The sequence below is a fragment of the Durio zibethinus genome, chromosome 10 (assembly GCF_047325235.1).
Source record: "Durio zibethinus cultivar Kanyao isolate XHJ-2024 chromosome 10, ASM4732523v1, whole genome shotgun sequence".
NCBI classification, from domain to species: Eukaryota; Viridiplantae; Streptophyta; class Magnoliopsida; order Malvales; family Malvaceae; genus Durio; species Durio zibethinus.
Window position 1 is genome coordinate 17,518,480 of NC_143171.1, and position 16,576 is coordinate 17,535,055.

The window sequence follows — 16,576 nt, forward strand, 5'->3', positions numbered from 1 at the left end:
AATGCTAACATTCTTTTCATTATTTTGTTTTAGGGTCAACGGTATGTTTCTTAGTATGACTATATTGTTTGATGTATTAGTCACTATTGTCTTTTCTTTATCAAATAACCAACTCGTAAATGAATGTCCCTTTAATTATTTGGTTAGTAGATGATTGTTAAACATACAAACTACTTTCACACCCTACTCATTATCTTTTATCAATTTAATCTCATATAACTCAAATGGACAACATTCTCATTCCCTTATGATGTATTTCTTCTACATTTGCCTTATTCTTTTGTTGCCTATATTTTTCACTTCATTCATATGCCAAATTTATTCTATGTTTTTTCGTTCGTACTGCCAAATCAAATTTTTTAACCACAACAACAAAACCATTATTTTTTCCGACCTGTTTAACCTATGAGATCAAGATTTTTCTATTACAAAACACTTGCAGAACATATTTTGCTTATCACTTTGTGCTTTTATATAATCTAACATTAAAAACACAATCTTTTTGCCTCTACATAATCTAACTTTGAAAAACATAATCTTACTTTTTTAATAATAAATGAATAACTACAACCATATCTAGTATTGGTGGTGATTAATTCCTCTCTACAAGTGCAATTTTCAATTTGTTTCACATATTCAAATAAGTTAAAAAAATAAAATAATCACATTAACGAATATGCGTATCAAGTAAATTTTGTATATTTTCGAATATGCATATTGGAAAATGTAATATCTAGATATGTATTTTGGATATACAGATCCAGAAATAATATTATATTTCCAAAAAATGTATATCCGATAACATATAAAACTTATCGGATATATATTTGTTTTCCAAATAAGAATTAAGAAATACATTTTCATAGAGTGTAAATTTTTTAGTTTAAATTGCAATTAAAAGAATTGACCTTATTGTTTATTCGACACTCTACATCCCGACCAATGTTTTTTCTATTTAGGTATCCATTTCCACAATGTACAAGATAATATTAGCAGTTTTAATGGTTTAAGGTTTGTGATGGAGATAAAGCAGAGAATAAGAGATGAAAAATAAGAGAAATAGTAGAAATAGTTGTTTAAAAGGGTTAAAAGTAATTTGTCAAAGTTTAATTAAGTAATTTCTTTTAAGAGTGTGTTTGTAGTAAACACAGAATGTATAAAGCAAATTTAGAGGTACAAATAAAAGCTTTCTTAGGATTCAATGAGATAATTCACTAAATTCTTTTAGGTTAGATGGTTCATGTAACCATACTTAAATGTGACATCTAGTAAATCTATTATTCAAATTCTAACATTTGTAATCTCTTTGTCTTATTCTCATAGTATAAATTTTTTATGAAAAGAAAACTGAACCCATTCTTCTAATCCAAAAATTTTGGAGGCATGATCTACTTGGAAAGTGTCAATTGCATCGCATTATACCTTCAAAGAGGTTGGTAGAAAGTTGTTAGATGTCATATTAAGATACAACCTGCTAGAATAATAGTCCTATATAATACACAAATATAACAACAACAAATATAATTCCAAAACCACGAAAGATTATCAAATAAAATTCATATTTTAGAATAAGATTAAGCCATTAATTAATAAAATCATCATCATCATCATCATCATCATCATCATTATTATTATATATACTGATGGAGTTTTATAATTTTAAAAATAAAATTATATAGTTGTCACATGTCTATTTAATTTTTCTACCGTATTTTCTTTTCCTGAACTCATTTCAAATGGGATGAAAAATGGTAACTGAGCATACAAACCCTTCCATTGCTAGAGGCATTACACTTATGAGAACTCTCACTCATGAGAACAAGCAGCGGAGTAAGGCTTTCCACCTATAAGTGTTGTGAGTTCACGGTATTAATTACACTATGCCTGATAAGTACCATAACAGGCTGTCACATGACCCGTAAAGCATATGCTAGTGTCATGGGTCAGACTTAACCTCCAAGCTTGTGAGGCTGCAAAACTTGGGCATAGACTCATCCGACATCCTAGATCAACCTAACTATCACGGTTCATACCCTTGTGAGGTATTGTCCACTTCGATTCCCTTGGTCTCATAGTTTTATCCCACAAAAAACACCTCACAAGTTGAAGGTGGTGTGAACCCTTATATCCCATGACCAACTTTAATACACAGTCAATGTAGGATTTTAGGCTCTACCCCAGGCCGTGACATCCTCCCCCACTCCAACAAGGGACCACCATCCTTGGTGGCATATCTCTAGTACTCTTAGAGCTAGCTTTGATACCAACTGTCACGAGCTCTAACCTCTGACTTAGAATCTATGTGACTTTAGATTAGGAATATGTTCTTTAGGTTTAAGTCAGCCTATGAACCAAGCGTGCGGGGAAACAAACAACTGAAAATGTAGAATACGCAAATTAAAGAGAACACAAAGAATGCTGGAATAAGTAGTGTATTACTAAAGAACAATATGTCTGATAATGTACAACTGAGGGTGGGGTGACCCTTTATTTATAGTTGAAGCCTTCAGCTCTACTTATGGCTATCTCCTAAAATCAAATGATTTACAAGATTCTTAAAAAATCAGGGATTATATATTATTATATAGATTACATAAGGCTTCTCTTGATTTTAAAGGTAAACCAAATCCTCCTACTGAATATTGTCGATCCTAAATGCCTCTGGAAGATTCTATATTGGCCATGCTCTCATAGGTCCACCTAAGTGCAGTGGGGGCATGTTGCGGGCTTGGCCTTAGCTGTGTGAGTAGGCCTGCATGCTGTGTGGGTGGTTTGGACTCTTTCCCCATGCTTATTGCACCAACTCTCGTAACTATCTCTAGTGCTCGAGCCTTGACCTTAGGTGCTCGGGCCTCAGCTCCTGGTGTGTCTGCCCAAGGTGTGACACTAGCACACCTTGTTGCATCATCCTTCTGAATGAAACAACTTAATTTAGTCAAGTAAATGTCAACACATATTAATCTCCCTAATTTAAAAATATCACGTATGTATTCTATTACTAACACGTTTTACTTGGAATTTGGAAGTTTCAACTAAACACTTTTTTTTTCATTTTTCATTTTTTAAAATTTTTTTAAAAAAATTAAATTCTTTGAATTTGGAATATTAATTTTTTTTTCTTTTGGGATAACATTTTTCATCTAGCAAGACAAGTTTGTCTATTAGTGATTCAATTGTTTTGGAAATAAATTTTTTATGAAAAAAATTGTAGTTGTAGATTAAAAAAAAGAAAGTAACAAGTGTTGGATTTAAATTCTAAATTTGATGTCATCTTCTAAATTATTTGGGTGAATAAATTAAATTAAATTTCAAAAGAAAAAGAAAAAAAAACGTTTTTTTACTAATATCAATGATGTCTCATCAAGAAAATTACATCAAACAAAGTCGTTGAAAAGCCTTTCTATTTTTGATTGTATATTGCCATGCAAATGCTAGTATATTTTTTGTGAGATTGTGATAGTGTTTAGATGTTTTTTACACAGTGTCTTTAGAGTTTCTTAAAATTTGCTAACAACTAAAGAATGCATTCTGAGTGAGTAGTTGTCAGAATTTTAAAAAGTTAAAAGGAAAGCAATGCAGTAGTAGAAGTGGTAATTTTTATTAGTTAGGAGGAATATTGAGAGGAACAGTAAACCTGATTAATTACAAAAAATTGAGGGAACTTTTAAGAAAAATTATTTCATAACCCTTAATAGACTTATCATGATACGTTTAAAATAATTAATAATCAATTTAATAAATAAAAGCACATACGATAATTTTATAAATTTTCATTGCACAATATATACAACGTTCTGATTGAGTTGATGTCATAAGTTATACTAATTTAATTGAAAAATGATAAAAAGACAAATAATTATATAATAAAATATATTTATATAAAATAAGGTTATATTGATAATTTCCTACTCCTTGAAATTAAGTAGAGTGAGAACGAACGGCTAGAAGGAATAGCAGCGAAGAAGTAAGTGTCGAAGGGAGTCGACGGCTAATGGACCTTTAGTTTGGCTGTCAAAGGAGGATCGGGATTGGAATATGTCTTTCGATGTCGGTTTGGCTGAGGGTAAAAAGAGGAATGAAGAAGAATTTGTGAAATAGAACAAATTTGTTAGTAGATTTGATCGTAATTAATTTTTTTAAGGTAAAATAGAATCTATTTTTTCAAGCCAAACGTCTTTTAATAGTGAAAGCTTTCATTCCTTTATTAATACTGAATTACTAGTAGGTTTGCCAATGAAATTTTGGTTTAGTGAGAAGGATGATGTTTTGTAATTTTAAGATTTTAAGTTTAAATTTTATTATGTGTAGATTTAATTGTTTAATTAAGTTTAAATTTATTATTAATTATTTGATGATATAATAATTGATTATATAAATATAATATTTGAATAAATGTAATATTTAATTATAAATGTAACTTTGAAAATATAAATATAATATTTGAGTAAATGTAGTATTTAATTATGAATATAATTTAAAAAATATATATATATATATGTGTCTGTTGGGGGGGTGGGGTGTTAAGGACTTTAAACTTAAAACATAAAACAGAGTAAAACACTACTAGACTTGACAGACTCAGGCTTACATTCACATTCCTCTTTTTCTTTTCTTTTTCTTTCTCCATGTTTTCGTCACGTATCTCTCTTAGTTTGTTCTTGTTATTTTAGACTATCTAAATAAACTAAGCCAAGCTAGCTGCACTACTTTCACATTCTTGAAATTACTAGTACTCTATATATATATATATAAACTCGAAAAGAATTAGTCTTAAGATTTAGAATTCTGACAGAAGCCAAAACTGAAAATATGTCATCACATTCCAAAAGACCAAGCCTGGATTCTCTTACCACTCGCTACCCTGACTCATTGAGTTTCACAGCAACCAATGAGAAAGACATAAACAAGCCTGACTTCAAAGAACTCGATCTGCTGGGTTCTCCTGTTTCACCGTTACTCTCCACCCGTCTTTCCATCAACAACAATGGAAATGCTGTCGCCACTACAACATCAAGTACTAGCTCAAGCTCATCAGCTGGTTCAGTTTCCAGCAAAACCAACAACAAGACGGCTACCCATTTGCCCAAAGGTAATGGCTTGAACAACAATAATTCAGGGGAGCTGTCTGAGACAAGCCCATCTGTACTCGGATCCGCCCCAACAAACCGGAATCTTAGGCCGGGCCACAGGAGATCCGTGTCTGCTGGACCCCCATTGATCTACTCTGGTTCAAGCTTGAGTGGGACAACCTCTTCTTCATCGCCATCTGCTTGTTCCAATCCAAGCACCACAAATATTTTACCGAGTGGTAACATTTGCCCATCTGGAAAAATCCTCAAAACCAAGGCGTCTCGTACCTCTAACAAGACCGACACGCTTGGGGATGGCAAAGGAAACTATGGACACGGTAGCATAATGCGCGGTGGTGGTGGTGCTAAATTGGGGAGTGCTAGTGATCCTGAAGAAATGAAGAAAGCTGGTAATGAGATGTATAAAAGAGGGAATTTTGTGGAGGCATTGACATTGTATGATAAGGCCATATCCATTTCACCGGAAAACTCCGCGTACCGGAGCAATAGGGCAGCTGCGTTGACGGCTGTGGGAAGGTTGGGAGAGGCGGTCAGGGAATGTGAGGAGGCTGTTAGATTGGACCCTGGTTATTGCAGAGCTCATCAGAGGTTGTCTTCTCTTTATCTTAGGTGAGTTAGTTAATTTTCTTAGTTGATGATTTGGGTTATTTTTTTTCAATCATATGATTACTTATTATTTATCAGTGTTTTTCTTGTTCATATTAATGTGATTGGTGGGTGCTTTATTTATGTTCTCATTGGTGTTGGTGAGGATGGGATCTGTTCTTTTCTGTTTCTGTGGGCTTTTATCTCTTTCTCTTTCTTTGTTTGATTGGTTCTTATTTGCTCTCTCATTTTGTTCTTTGTCAATCCCACTTCTTCTTTTAATTCTTTGTTCTTGTCACTGCTAATACATTGAGATTGCTTCGTCTCTCTGTTGCTAGCCGTCTGGCAAGTTGTTAAAAGATTGTATTTTTTTTTTTTTTTTGGTTCATAATCGAATTTCATTTTGTTCTCTGATTGATTGTCCTTTAGCTTGTTCTGTTTATTGATTTAGACGTTCCATGAATTCTGTTTGGGATTCTTTTTTCATAATTTTTTTTTTGCCTTTTTGGATTAAGTTCAAACTGGCGTTTGGCATGGTTTGTGTAGTTAATGCCCGGTGAATTTCTATCCCATTCACTAACGTTGTATTCTCCGATTAAGGTTAATAAAATGGGTTTATCATTAGATTGTCTGGCTTCATGCTTTCTGAGAAGAATGGATTTTGGATAGAATATTAACAATTCTCAAATTTCTTTCTCCAGGTTAGGTCTTCCAGATAATGCCAGACACCACCTATGTTTCCCAAGGCAACATTCAGATCCAGCTGAGTTACAGAAGCTGCAGTTGTTGGAGAATCATATTAATCGGTGTGCAGATGCCCGAAAGATCAGTGATTGGAAGGGTGTACTAAGGGAAACTGATGCAGCAATAGCTGTTGGCGCAGACTCATCTCCTCAGGTACAGCTCTTGGCCTCAGTTATATATTTGCACTTGCTAGCTGTTTATGAAGTCAACTGCAGAATATCTGAGCTTGTTGAAATGAATTCACAGCTCATTGCTTGCAAAGCAGAAGCCTTTCTGAAGCTCCACCAAATTGAGGATGCATATTCCTGCCTATCAAACATTCCAAAATTGGAGCAATATACTCCCTCCTCACAGACTAGGTTGTTTGGTATGGCAACCGAAGCTTATGCCCTCTTTGTTCAAGCTCAAGTTGAGATGGCATTGGGAAGGTGAACTTTGAAAGATGAAGTTACTATTTACTGTTTGCTATTGTTGTTAGGGGCGAGTGAGAATGGATTATAAATTTCTTGCAGATTTGAGAATGCAGTTTCGGCAGCAGAGAAGGCTGGACACATTGATTGCAGCAATGTAGAGATTGCAACAGTAATAAACAATGTGCAAATGGTAGCAAGAGCACGGACTCGAGGCAATGACTTTTTCAATGCTGGAAGATATGCTGAAGCCTGCTCAGCTTATGGGGAAGGCCTAAGATTTGATACTTCTAACTCTATTCTATATTGCAATAGAGCAGTTTGCTGGTCTAAACTTGGACTTTGGGAAAAATCTGTAGAGGACTGCAACCAGGCACTAAAAATCGAACCAAATTACATAAAGGCCATACTTCGAAGGGCAGCCTCAAATGGAAAGGTGAAATGGCATTTGTATGGTTACTTGCTGCATCTGTTTTCAACTCTCTTTTTTGTTGATTAGTAACTGATTATCATGATATGTTCTTGTGGGATGTTATAGCTTGGACGGTGGGCAGATGCTGTGAGAGATTATGAGCTCTTGAGGAAGGAACTTCCTGGAGACAATGAAGTTGCTGAGTCTCTACACAATGCACAAGTTGCACTGAAGAAATCTTGTCGAGTTGATGTTAATTATAATAATATGAAAATTAGTGGTGAAGTAGAAGAAATTTCTAGCATAGATAGATTTAAAACTGCAATATCGTCACCAGGTGAGATTGAGGCCTTCATGTGGTTCTCTTTTCCTTAATTTGAGTCTTGATTTTCCTATCTGATTTAGAAGATGAAGTTTCAGGCATATCAGTGGTCCATTTTAAAGTGGCAGCCAATGAACAATGTGAAGAAATATCCCCATTCATAAACTTGCTTTGCGTTCGGTATCCATCTGTTCATTTTTTCAAGGTAGGCATTTGAGTGTTCTTAACTTGTTGAAATCATTTTGTCACTTGCATTCTGCACCAACATTATGCCATGTTCCTAAAGATTCAATTAATTGGTATACTGATTTTCTTGGTTGTTTTGCTTTTAATTTTCTTTTAGATGATGCTTCAGTTCGATTACTTGCTTGTGATGCCAAAGTTGTACCATAGTGATTCTAACAAACATGACTTGATATAAAAGGACCAGTTTAAGTGTTAACACATGTCTTTTTGTCTTGTGACTGAAGGTGGATGTGGAGGAGAGCTTAGCTGTGGCAAAAGCTGAGAATATAAGAATGGTCCCAACTTTTAAGATTTATAAGAATGGAGACAAAGTGAAGGAGATGATCTGCCCTAGCCATCAGTTCTTGGAGGACTCAGTGAGGAACTATATTCTGTAAAAAAAGTAATTGCTTTTCTTTTGTGGCTCAAGCCCTACCCCAAACAGCATTTGATGATAATTGTCCAAAGCTTTCATTGTCATTTCTTGATTCATACTAGGATCAGCAGCTTTACTAGTTATATAATCAGCTACATAATTGTTTCATAGATCTCTGAGAGGCAAGAAAAGCCTCACGCTCAGGGAGAAAATAGCTTCCTAGTTTACATTTGTGGAATTCCTTAAATTCTTTTCTATATCTTTGCCTTCTTCTTTAGCTCTCAACCTTTGGATTGCACTACCACTAGTCTCTTTAATTTGAAGAAAAAGGAAAGAAAAAAGAAATGAGGGAGAGAGAAATAATCAGTTGAATAAGTCAAGTCTCATTCGCATGTCCCATGTCTCCTATGACAAGAAAAAGTGGGATAAAGTGTGGAATTTAATTATTTTGTCTCTCCAGTTGGAACTATATATTGAAGAGAGTGACAAGGAAGAGGTGAGAGGGTTGGCTGGTAGGTGACATAGTGTTTAGAGACCGGATGTCTGCTGGATACTGGGCTGGAAAGAGAGCTGAATTATTAATGTTTCATTCTAAAATCTTTACATTCACCTTTTGCAGTTTGATTTGGCTCAACTTTTTTACTTTTTGACCGTCTTTTTCCTTTTTGTGTTTTTCATAATTTTTGTTAAAATAACTTCAATACTGCAGACTTACAACAATCCAATATTTCCTTCCCAAGTAACAACCTTCCAGATGCAGAAATTAAATCAGCTTCTGGTTTCATTTTTTTAAAAAAAGGTCAAATCCTGCACGCGTTCACCTTCAGGCAGACTGGAAACCAGATAGGAGCTGATAACAGCGTTATATTGGTTCCAGTCTTCTTTTGAAGCCAAGACACAGACACTGCACAGCTGTTCACTTCGCCGGTCACACTACTCTGTACAACGTCTGTTAAGATGGGTGCTGTGCTTAGCATTTTGAAGGCATGAAATGGCTTTTTATTTTTATTTTTTGCCATATTTGTCTCTAAGGATGTTTCTCTGCGAAAAGTTGCACAGCAAAGGCTAGAAACTCTATCAATAATTAATCACTGAGCGGGGTTGGGACTTGGGAGCATTTCCCTCCCTCTGCTCTTTACCGCCAATGTCCAATTATACCCAAGGATGTAGTTTTGTTTTCCTTTGCTCATGTTTAAGACCATGTTTAGCGTAACCCTGAAATTAGTTTCAGTGATATCATACATAATGTTTGAGTTGAAATTGTCCGTTATATCCATAGATTGAAACAATGATAAAGGAGATGTTTGTAGCATAAAAATAAGGATGGAGATGAGATGAAATGTGATGAGAAAAAATAAAAAAAATAATGATAATATAATTTTATACTAATATATTTTATATATCATGGTAAAAAATTATAAAAAAATGCAAATATAAAAAAATACATTAATAAACTAATAAATGAACTTGAAACGAAAAATATTATTAAAAAATTATAAAATTATAAAATTATCAATAAGAAAACATAATAAAAAATAAAATCTTATTATTAATAATATGAGAAGCAATAATCGTAAGAAGAAGAAAGTGTAATAGAAACATGAAAGAATCTCATATAATCACTTATCCTTAAAAAAAGTAAAAAACCATAAGTCACAAGACAATCATAAGACAAAAACATAAATATTATAAAATAAAAAATTTCAATAAATTTTAATAACTAACGGTTTAAAAAAAAAATAAATATAAAAAAAAGTCAATAATCCAAATAAATGTCGAGCAATCAAAAGTTTATTATGTTTCATGCAAGAAAATTAGGATATATAAGTTAAGAATTTATGTAAAAAAGACTTGGTATTTATTGCAAAATGTTTGAATTATATATATATATATATATATAATGATGATTTTTAAGGCTAACAAATATTTGAAAATTAATTAAGATTATTTTTATTTTCTAATAATTTTTATATATTCAAATCAATTAATTGTTTTATTATTTACGTAATCATACATCTTTTCAACGTTGCATGAAAAAGTTGGTAAGTTAAATGTTCACTTTCCAACATTGCATAAAAAAAGTCGGTAAGTTAAACATAAAAAATTTATTGAATGATCGCTTTTCAACATTTTAAGTATACCCAACTTTCTTAACCTATAATCTATTTATCTTTCCTAACCCACAATCTATCTATTGATCTTATTCCTAATTTAATGGTGTGATTTACTTGATTTAAAATACATGCTTCACATTTTATATTTCTTTCCCTTTGCATTTTCAAATTAATTACATTTTTTATTTATTACTTTTATACGGGACTACTATAAATAAAAGTTTTCTATTGTAATTAATCTTATAATATTACTTTGGAGTCATTTAAATTCAAATTTTGAAAAATAAATTATGGGCATCCAAATTTTAATTAATTATCACCCAAAAATTATTGCAAAATCCTAACTTTAGGTGGCTTTATGTACTAATGCGACCCATGAAAGTGAACGAGATATAAGGTTAGTTTTCAACAAAATATTTTTTTCTCTTTTCCACTATGATTAAACCAAAACTTCTTAGCAATTTCGTATGGTTGTGCTTTCTTTTCTCAACCTATAAACTTAAATTTTCAATTTATTATTATTGCTACACTTATCCTGAGACATGAAATTATAGTTGTTTAGTCGCTTTAAATGGTGTATGATCTCATAATTTAAATTTCATCAAGAAAAGATTTGGAAGCAAGATTAAAATATAAACTATTCACCAATTTCATTTTCGGTGTTAAACTTATAGATTTTATATTATTTTTTATTTTCTTTAAAGATTTTACTTTTGTTTGCTTGAAGTGCATGAATCATGATGATAAAGCTTAATGATTCGTAATCCAACCTTTCAATTACTTGAAAATTTAACCATTCGACAAAATAGCAACCATAATTGCATTCTAGCCTTGATACGTGTGTTTTTGTTTTTGCAACAAGAGGTAATCTTAAACTATTTAGCAATACATTTTATGAGTGTTTGAGATCTTGGGATTTATATTATTCTTACATTCACGTAGGGACATCTTTTACTGATGCAAAATGGTCTTTTTAGTTATGAGATTATTTTTTATATTCACAATTTGAAAATGAAAAAATTTGTATAATTAATTGGTTGATCAAAACGTATCTATAAATAGTGATAGTGGCGTTTTTTGTTTACTTACCCATCTATAAAATTAGCCAACAAATTATCAATAAAACTAATTGGTGTCATTTTTTATTTGCACACTGATGCAATCATGTAGAGAGAGATTTTTATAATTTGAATATCAATTTTCAATTTCACAAGTGTAAATGTTTTTATTTGTAACATATTGTACCTTTAATAAAGCTTTAGCAAATGGATTGTATTATGTGTGGATAGGACAATTTATGTTTTTGTGTCTTGTGTCGTATTTGATATGTGTAATGACACAAATTATTAAAATACGAATATGATATAAATTATAAAATATATTTAAATTCTAAATATGAATAAAAGACATTTAAAATGTGTTACACATAATACGAAATGATTAATACATTCACAATTAATTTGTTTAAACACGACACCAAAAAATACGAATAATACGGATATACATAAATAGACACAGTTAACATGAATATACATGAATAGATACGATTAATATGAATATATATAAGAATACGACTAAAATAATAAATAACTATAAATTATCCATCATTTATAACTTAATAAATTTGACATATTAATAATATAAAAAAACTTACATATTAAAAAATAAAAAAATTTAATACTCATTTAATATGTATTTAATATATATATTCAAATTTTAATTTCTAATACATAACTATATTAATTTTTAGTATAAATTCAAAATGATAAACTATTAAATATTAAAAAATAAAATAATAATATATAGGGCTAATATTAATATTTATATTGCATTTATATTATTAATATAAAAAAATAATTTTATAATAATTATTAAATAAGTATCATAATTAAATTTTTTAAAATAATTTTTATACGATATTAAATAGCTAATTAAATATCATAATTAAAAAATTAAAAATTAAAATAATCTTTATATGATTATATTAAATTAAATTAAATAAATATAAGAAATGTGTTAAACATATTAAACGTGTACTCTATAATAAAATTAAATTAAACATGTTATTTGTGTCGTATTTTGTGTTTAAAAAAGTCAATACATATACGACACAAATTATGTCATGTCGAAATTTATGTTGACACGAATAAACATGAAATATGTTTTTTTTTTTAAATACATACATAATTTTTTTATGTCATTTTCATATCGTATCATCGTATCATATTTAAAATTATCATATCTAATTATGGATTCTTTCCAATGCAGTTCATGCTAAAATCTTTAGACATTTGATTACAATATATTTACATGTAGTTTTAGCAAAAGGATATTGCTAATTCTTTGCAACTATTAGCTTTATTGATTATATATATATATATATTATTTTCGAAGTCCACTTTATTACTTTTGACAATTAAATTTGATAGCACATAAAAATAATCAAAACTGTTACTTTAGGGTACAATTTCACTTATTATTATTCAATTATAATAAAAAATTATATAAAAATCCATCAGCGTCGGTTTCTTCTAAAATTTTAATTGGCCTCATACTATTTTAAATTCTAATTAATTTATTATACTACAATAATTTTAGATGATATGCTCTCCAAATTTAAGATGTGGTTTCTTAAGTTTCCTTATTTATTAAAAAAAAAAAAAACAATTCTGCAAGTTTAGGGTATGTGGTTTATTAAGTTTCCTTATTATTAGGGAAAAACCAATTATGTTAAATTATTTTACTTTATTTGGAGCAACTTCTTTGTTAGATAAAAAATTTATGAACAATTTGATCTTAAATTCAATGTTGATTTTTATTTTCATATTTAATTTTTTTTCTTAGGTTAAGTCAGTTGATTTATATTTATAAATGAGATATTACTATTAAAATCAATACATTATTATTATATCAGGAGTGGCAAAAATTTTTCCCAAAAAAGGTGATGGGATAAATTAATACTTTCCATTATATGTTATCATGCATAACTTTATTTTTTAAACGAAAATATTTAATTTTTAAATAATATTATATGTAGCAAAAATTATAATTAATTTGCTTAACCGTGCTATGCATGGGCTTAAAACTAATTTTAATTAAAAGTTAATAAATGATTGTCTGAGCTTAGTTCAAGTGATATAACTTTAAAAATTATTGATGAATCAATATTTATTACTAAATGAAAGACTAATATAACCCAAAAATTTAGTACAAGTTTCAAAAAATACTCTAAAAGAAGAAAACAAGGATGTCGACGGATTTTTTTGATTAACTGGCATGTCATTTAGAGTTGAAATTTAGAGATTATGAATTAAAAAAATATTATGTTTTTAATTTTTTTAACCACATAAATAATAAAAAAAAAAGAGGTTTAAGGATAGATTTGAAAAAAAAAAAAAAAGGACTAAACCTTAATAGCAATTTTGGATTGTGTGATCTACATAAGATTTTTGTGATGGGAGCAAAGCAGTGAAATAGTGACCATGTTGTGGTTGTGGCAATGGCAAGCGGGGGCATTTCTTTTGTGTTTGATTTGTAGGCAATTGGGCTTTTTTTTTTCTTTTTTAATCCATTGCAAGAGATGAAATGACAAAGCAGAGACGGGATAAGAGAATCCAAGGTCATACTAATTTCTGATTGAAGTCATGCCTTCAGAAAATAATAAATGTATACTCTACAGTACCAAACAGATGAGACTTGGTGCAAAAACATAAGATTCATGACATCTTCTCAGAACTACTCTTCCTGGAACAAATAATTAATTTTATTTGATTTAAAGGTTTTTTTTTTTCTTTTCTTTTGAATATTCAGAAGAAGGTTTGTGTATATAATTGAATTTGATGTAGCCGGCCGGTCAACTGATGAGCCCAAAATTTTAAACCGAAAATAGCTGTGTGGATGTGGAACAGGCCGAAAATTCTCCGTAAATCCACGAGAATGTGACCAACTGTTCTTCCATGAAGGCAGATTTTTTGTTTTTTGGTAAACAAGAATTTTAATACCTGATAAATTTCAAATTCTAATCCAAAGACCTCCACCGGAATTTTAACATCATGTTGTTTTGTTTGATCAAAGACTAAAATATTTTCGAAGAACAAGAAAATCTATTCCAATATAACCAAATTGTATTAGACAAAAATATGATTCATGATAAAACTTATATATTTATATATATATGTAACAAGAAATTTCTTATTCATCCCAAGTTCCATTTGTACTGCTCAAAGACTAAAGCAACTTAATTTGAACCCAGATTTAACCCTGCAAAGTGACCATAATAATGAAGGCATGCATGCAAATTGCCGATATTACAATAAATAGGTCACTGGCCAGCAGCAAAAGCCTCAACAGGGAATGTCTTGGTGATCCCAGCAAGACTCTTGAAATGTATCTTCCCTGGTTTTTTATCATCAATGGTGATCTCACTCACCGGAGGCCATAGCATCAGCTCCTTGGCCTTCACTCCTTTGAGCTTCTTGATCCTTTTCTTCTCAACAAAGCCGTTAATCTCATTGTCATAGCTCACTAGCTTGCTGATCATCTTGAACTCATGCTCCACTTTCTTCTCCTGCACAATCCACATGTATCCAGTTTCTTTCACGTAACCCACTTCCACCACGTTGGCTAGAGGCAGAAGCCCTTCGGGGAGGTCGAACTCTTGCAAAAGGGAAATTGCCATTTTCATTCCTTGCTCGTGACCTTTCTTCACGATGCCTCCTTCCTTATTATCAGCCATGCTACAAATTAATTCCTCAGAACTTGATTTAATATTTGAAGATAGCTAGAAATTTGAGAGATATGTAGTTGGATCTTGGAGTTGTGGGAGAAACGGTGCTAATTAATATATAGAGTTTAGAAGATAAATGTGGGACAAGATTAGTGGGGGGAAACAAAGTACAGGTGCATTGAAGTATTCGTCCTTCAACCTATGGCATTAGTTCTATGCTTTCACATAATTTTCCTCACCTTTGTGTCTGTATTCTTTTGTCTTATTGAAGTACCTAGTATTGATTGGCCAAAAAAAAACAAAATCTTTTATTCAAATTTCAACGTAAAATTAAGTCTGATACTCTTTCACAGACGATCATATAATAACTATTTTAAATTTTAAGAATCATATATAAATATTAGAACATTAAATTTAATTAAATTATATATATATATGTTTGGATAGTCATAAATAATAAGCGAAAGCAATATTAATTCTTGAAAAAATTAGGTATTTTTTTTTTGCTTTTGTCTTATAAGTGACTTTCAATTGAAAGATACCGTTAATTAGAATTGAAAAGAGGACTTTAGCCAAATATTATTAAAACTTTAGAAATCTCTCCATCAAAGGTTTACCAAATCAAAAGCTTACACAGCTGTCAAATCACATTGACCCAATATGATGTGTAAAACGTACACATAAGTGATCACAATTAATTATTTGGACTCTTATGCTTGTCTTGTATTAAGACTAAACTCATTTGCCAGTTTTATTAAATTATTAAAATCACTAATAAATAGTAGCCCATTTACGAAAAATTCTAATATTATTCCACTTAGACAATATTAATTGTGTTATTTGATTTTAAAAAAATTTAATTTAGAAAACAAAACTCTAAGTTGATTAACTTTACTTTAATGTGGTCAGGTTTAAAAAATAATTTAGCCTGTAAGATAATATTTTAATAATCTTGTTTTATAAAATCATCTAAAACTGAATCATAGTAGCCATTATGCCTGTTATTGACATAACACCAATCTATGGTTATAAGTACCAGTGACTCTATCAACAACAAATCTCAGTATGGCTGTGTAGCAAGAAAAATACACTTAAATCTGATCACAATAAGTTATTTTTATTATCAATCCTTTTGTGAATTTTTCTAAACTTGTTGAGAAATCTTTATGGTATCCACAAGATATGCTTGTATGTCTCCTTTTTATCCTCAGGATTACTAACTAGTATCGTTTATGAGACATATTCAAATGACATTACATTCATATTTAATACAGACACCAAGTTTTAAAATTTTATAATATAACATGTCAATATAAGATATGTGATGCAATCATATAAACATATATATACAAATAACAACTATAATGTATATATAAAAAAATTGTGTTCACTTAACTTGATGATATCTTATGGACTTATTCATCTTAAATTATATTTTACAGGTAATTAACAATCACATATGATGCATTTAACAAAGTAAAGAAACCTATAATAATAATGGTTTCAAAAGCAAATATATAATGTTTCATTGCCATAATCATCCAATAACTTAATAGATTCTATTTTCCATAC

General features: G+C 30.4%; 2 protein-coding genes across 2 annotated transcripts; one reads left to right on the forward strand and one right to left on the reverse strand.

Moving 5' to 3' along the window:
* The first annotated feature begins 4,519 nt into the window (after positions 1-4,519).
* Positions 4,520-8,449, forward strand: LOC111292298 (inactive TPR repeat-containing thioredoxin TTL3-like). The gene is made up of 7 exons (XM_022884596.2): positions 4,520-5,699; positions 6,377-6,572; positions 6,666-6,847; positions 6,932-7,265; positions 7,368-7,578; positions 7,662-7,768; positions 8,034-8,449. The coding sequence occupies exons 1-7, from the start codon at positions 4,810-4,812 to the stop codon at positions 8,184-8,186; spliced, it is 2,073 nt and encodes a 690-aa protein (XP_022740331.1). The 5' UTR covers positions 4,520-4,809; the 3' UTR covers positions 8,187-8,449.
* A 6,150-nt stretch (positions 8,450-14,599) lies between these two features.
* LOC111293334 (uncharacterized) lies at positions 14,600-15,082 on the reverse strand. Its single transcript, XM_022886106.1, has one exon. The coding sequence runs from the start codon at positions 15,011-15,013 to the stop codon at positions 14,600-14,602; it is 414 nt and encodes a 137-aa protein (XP_022741841.1). The 5' UTR covers positions 15,014-15,082.
* Positions 15,083-16,576: the final 1,494 nt, after the last annotated feature.

What these genes read in the sequence shown, in the direction of transcription:
- LOC111292298 (XM_022884596.2), top strand. Translation starts at nt 4,810, where the DNA reads ATGTCATCACATTCCAAAAGACCAAGCCTGGATTCTCTTACCACTCGC. An exon ending in TTGTCTTCTCTTTATCTTAG is followed by an intron (nt 5,700 to 6,376) that starts GTGAGTTAGTTA and finishes TTCTTTCTCCAG; the next exon opens with GTTAGGTCTTCCAGATAATG. An exon ending in CATCTGTTCATTTTTTCAAG is followed by an intron (nt 7,769 to 8,033) that starts GTAGGCATTTGA and finishes TTGTGACTGAAG; the next exon opens with GTGGATGTGGAGGAGAGCTT.
- LOC111293334 (XM_022886106.1), bottom strand. Translation starts at nt 15,013, where the DNA reads ATGGCTGATAATAAGGAAGGAGGCATCGTGAAGAAAGGTCACGAGCAA.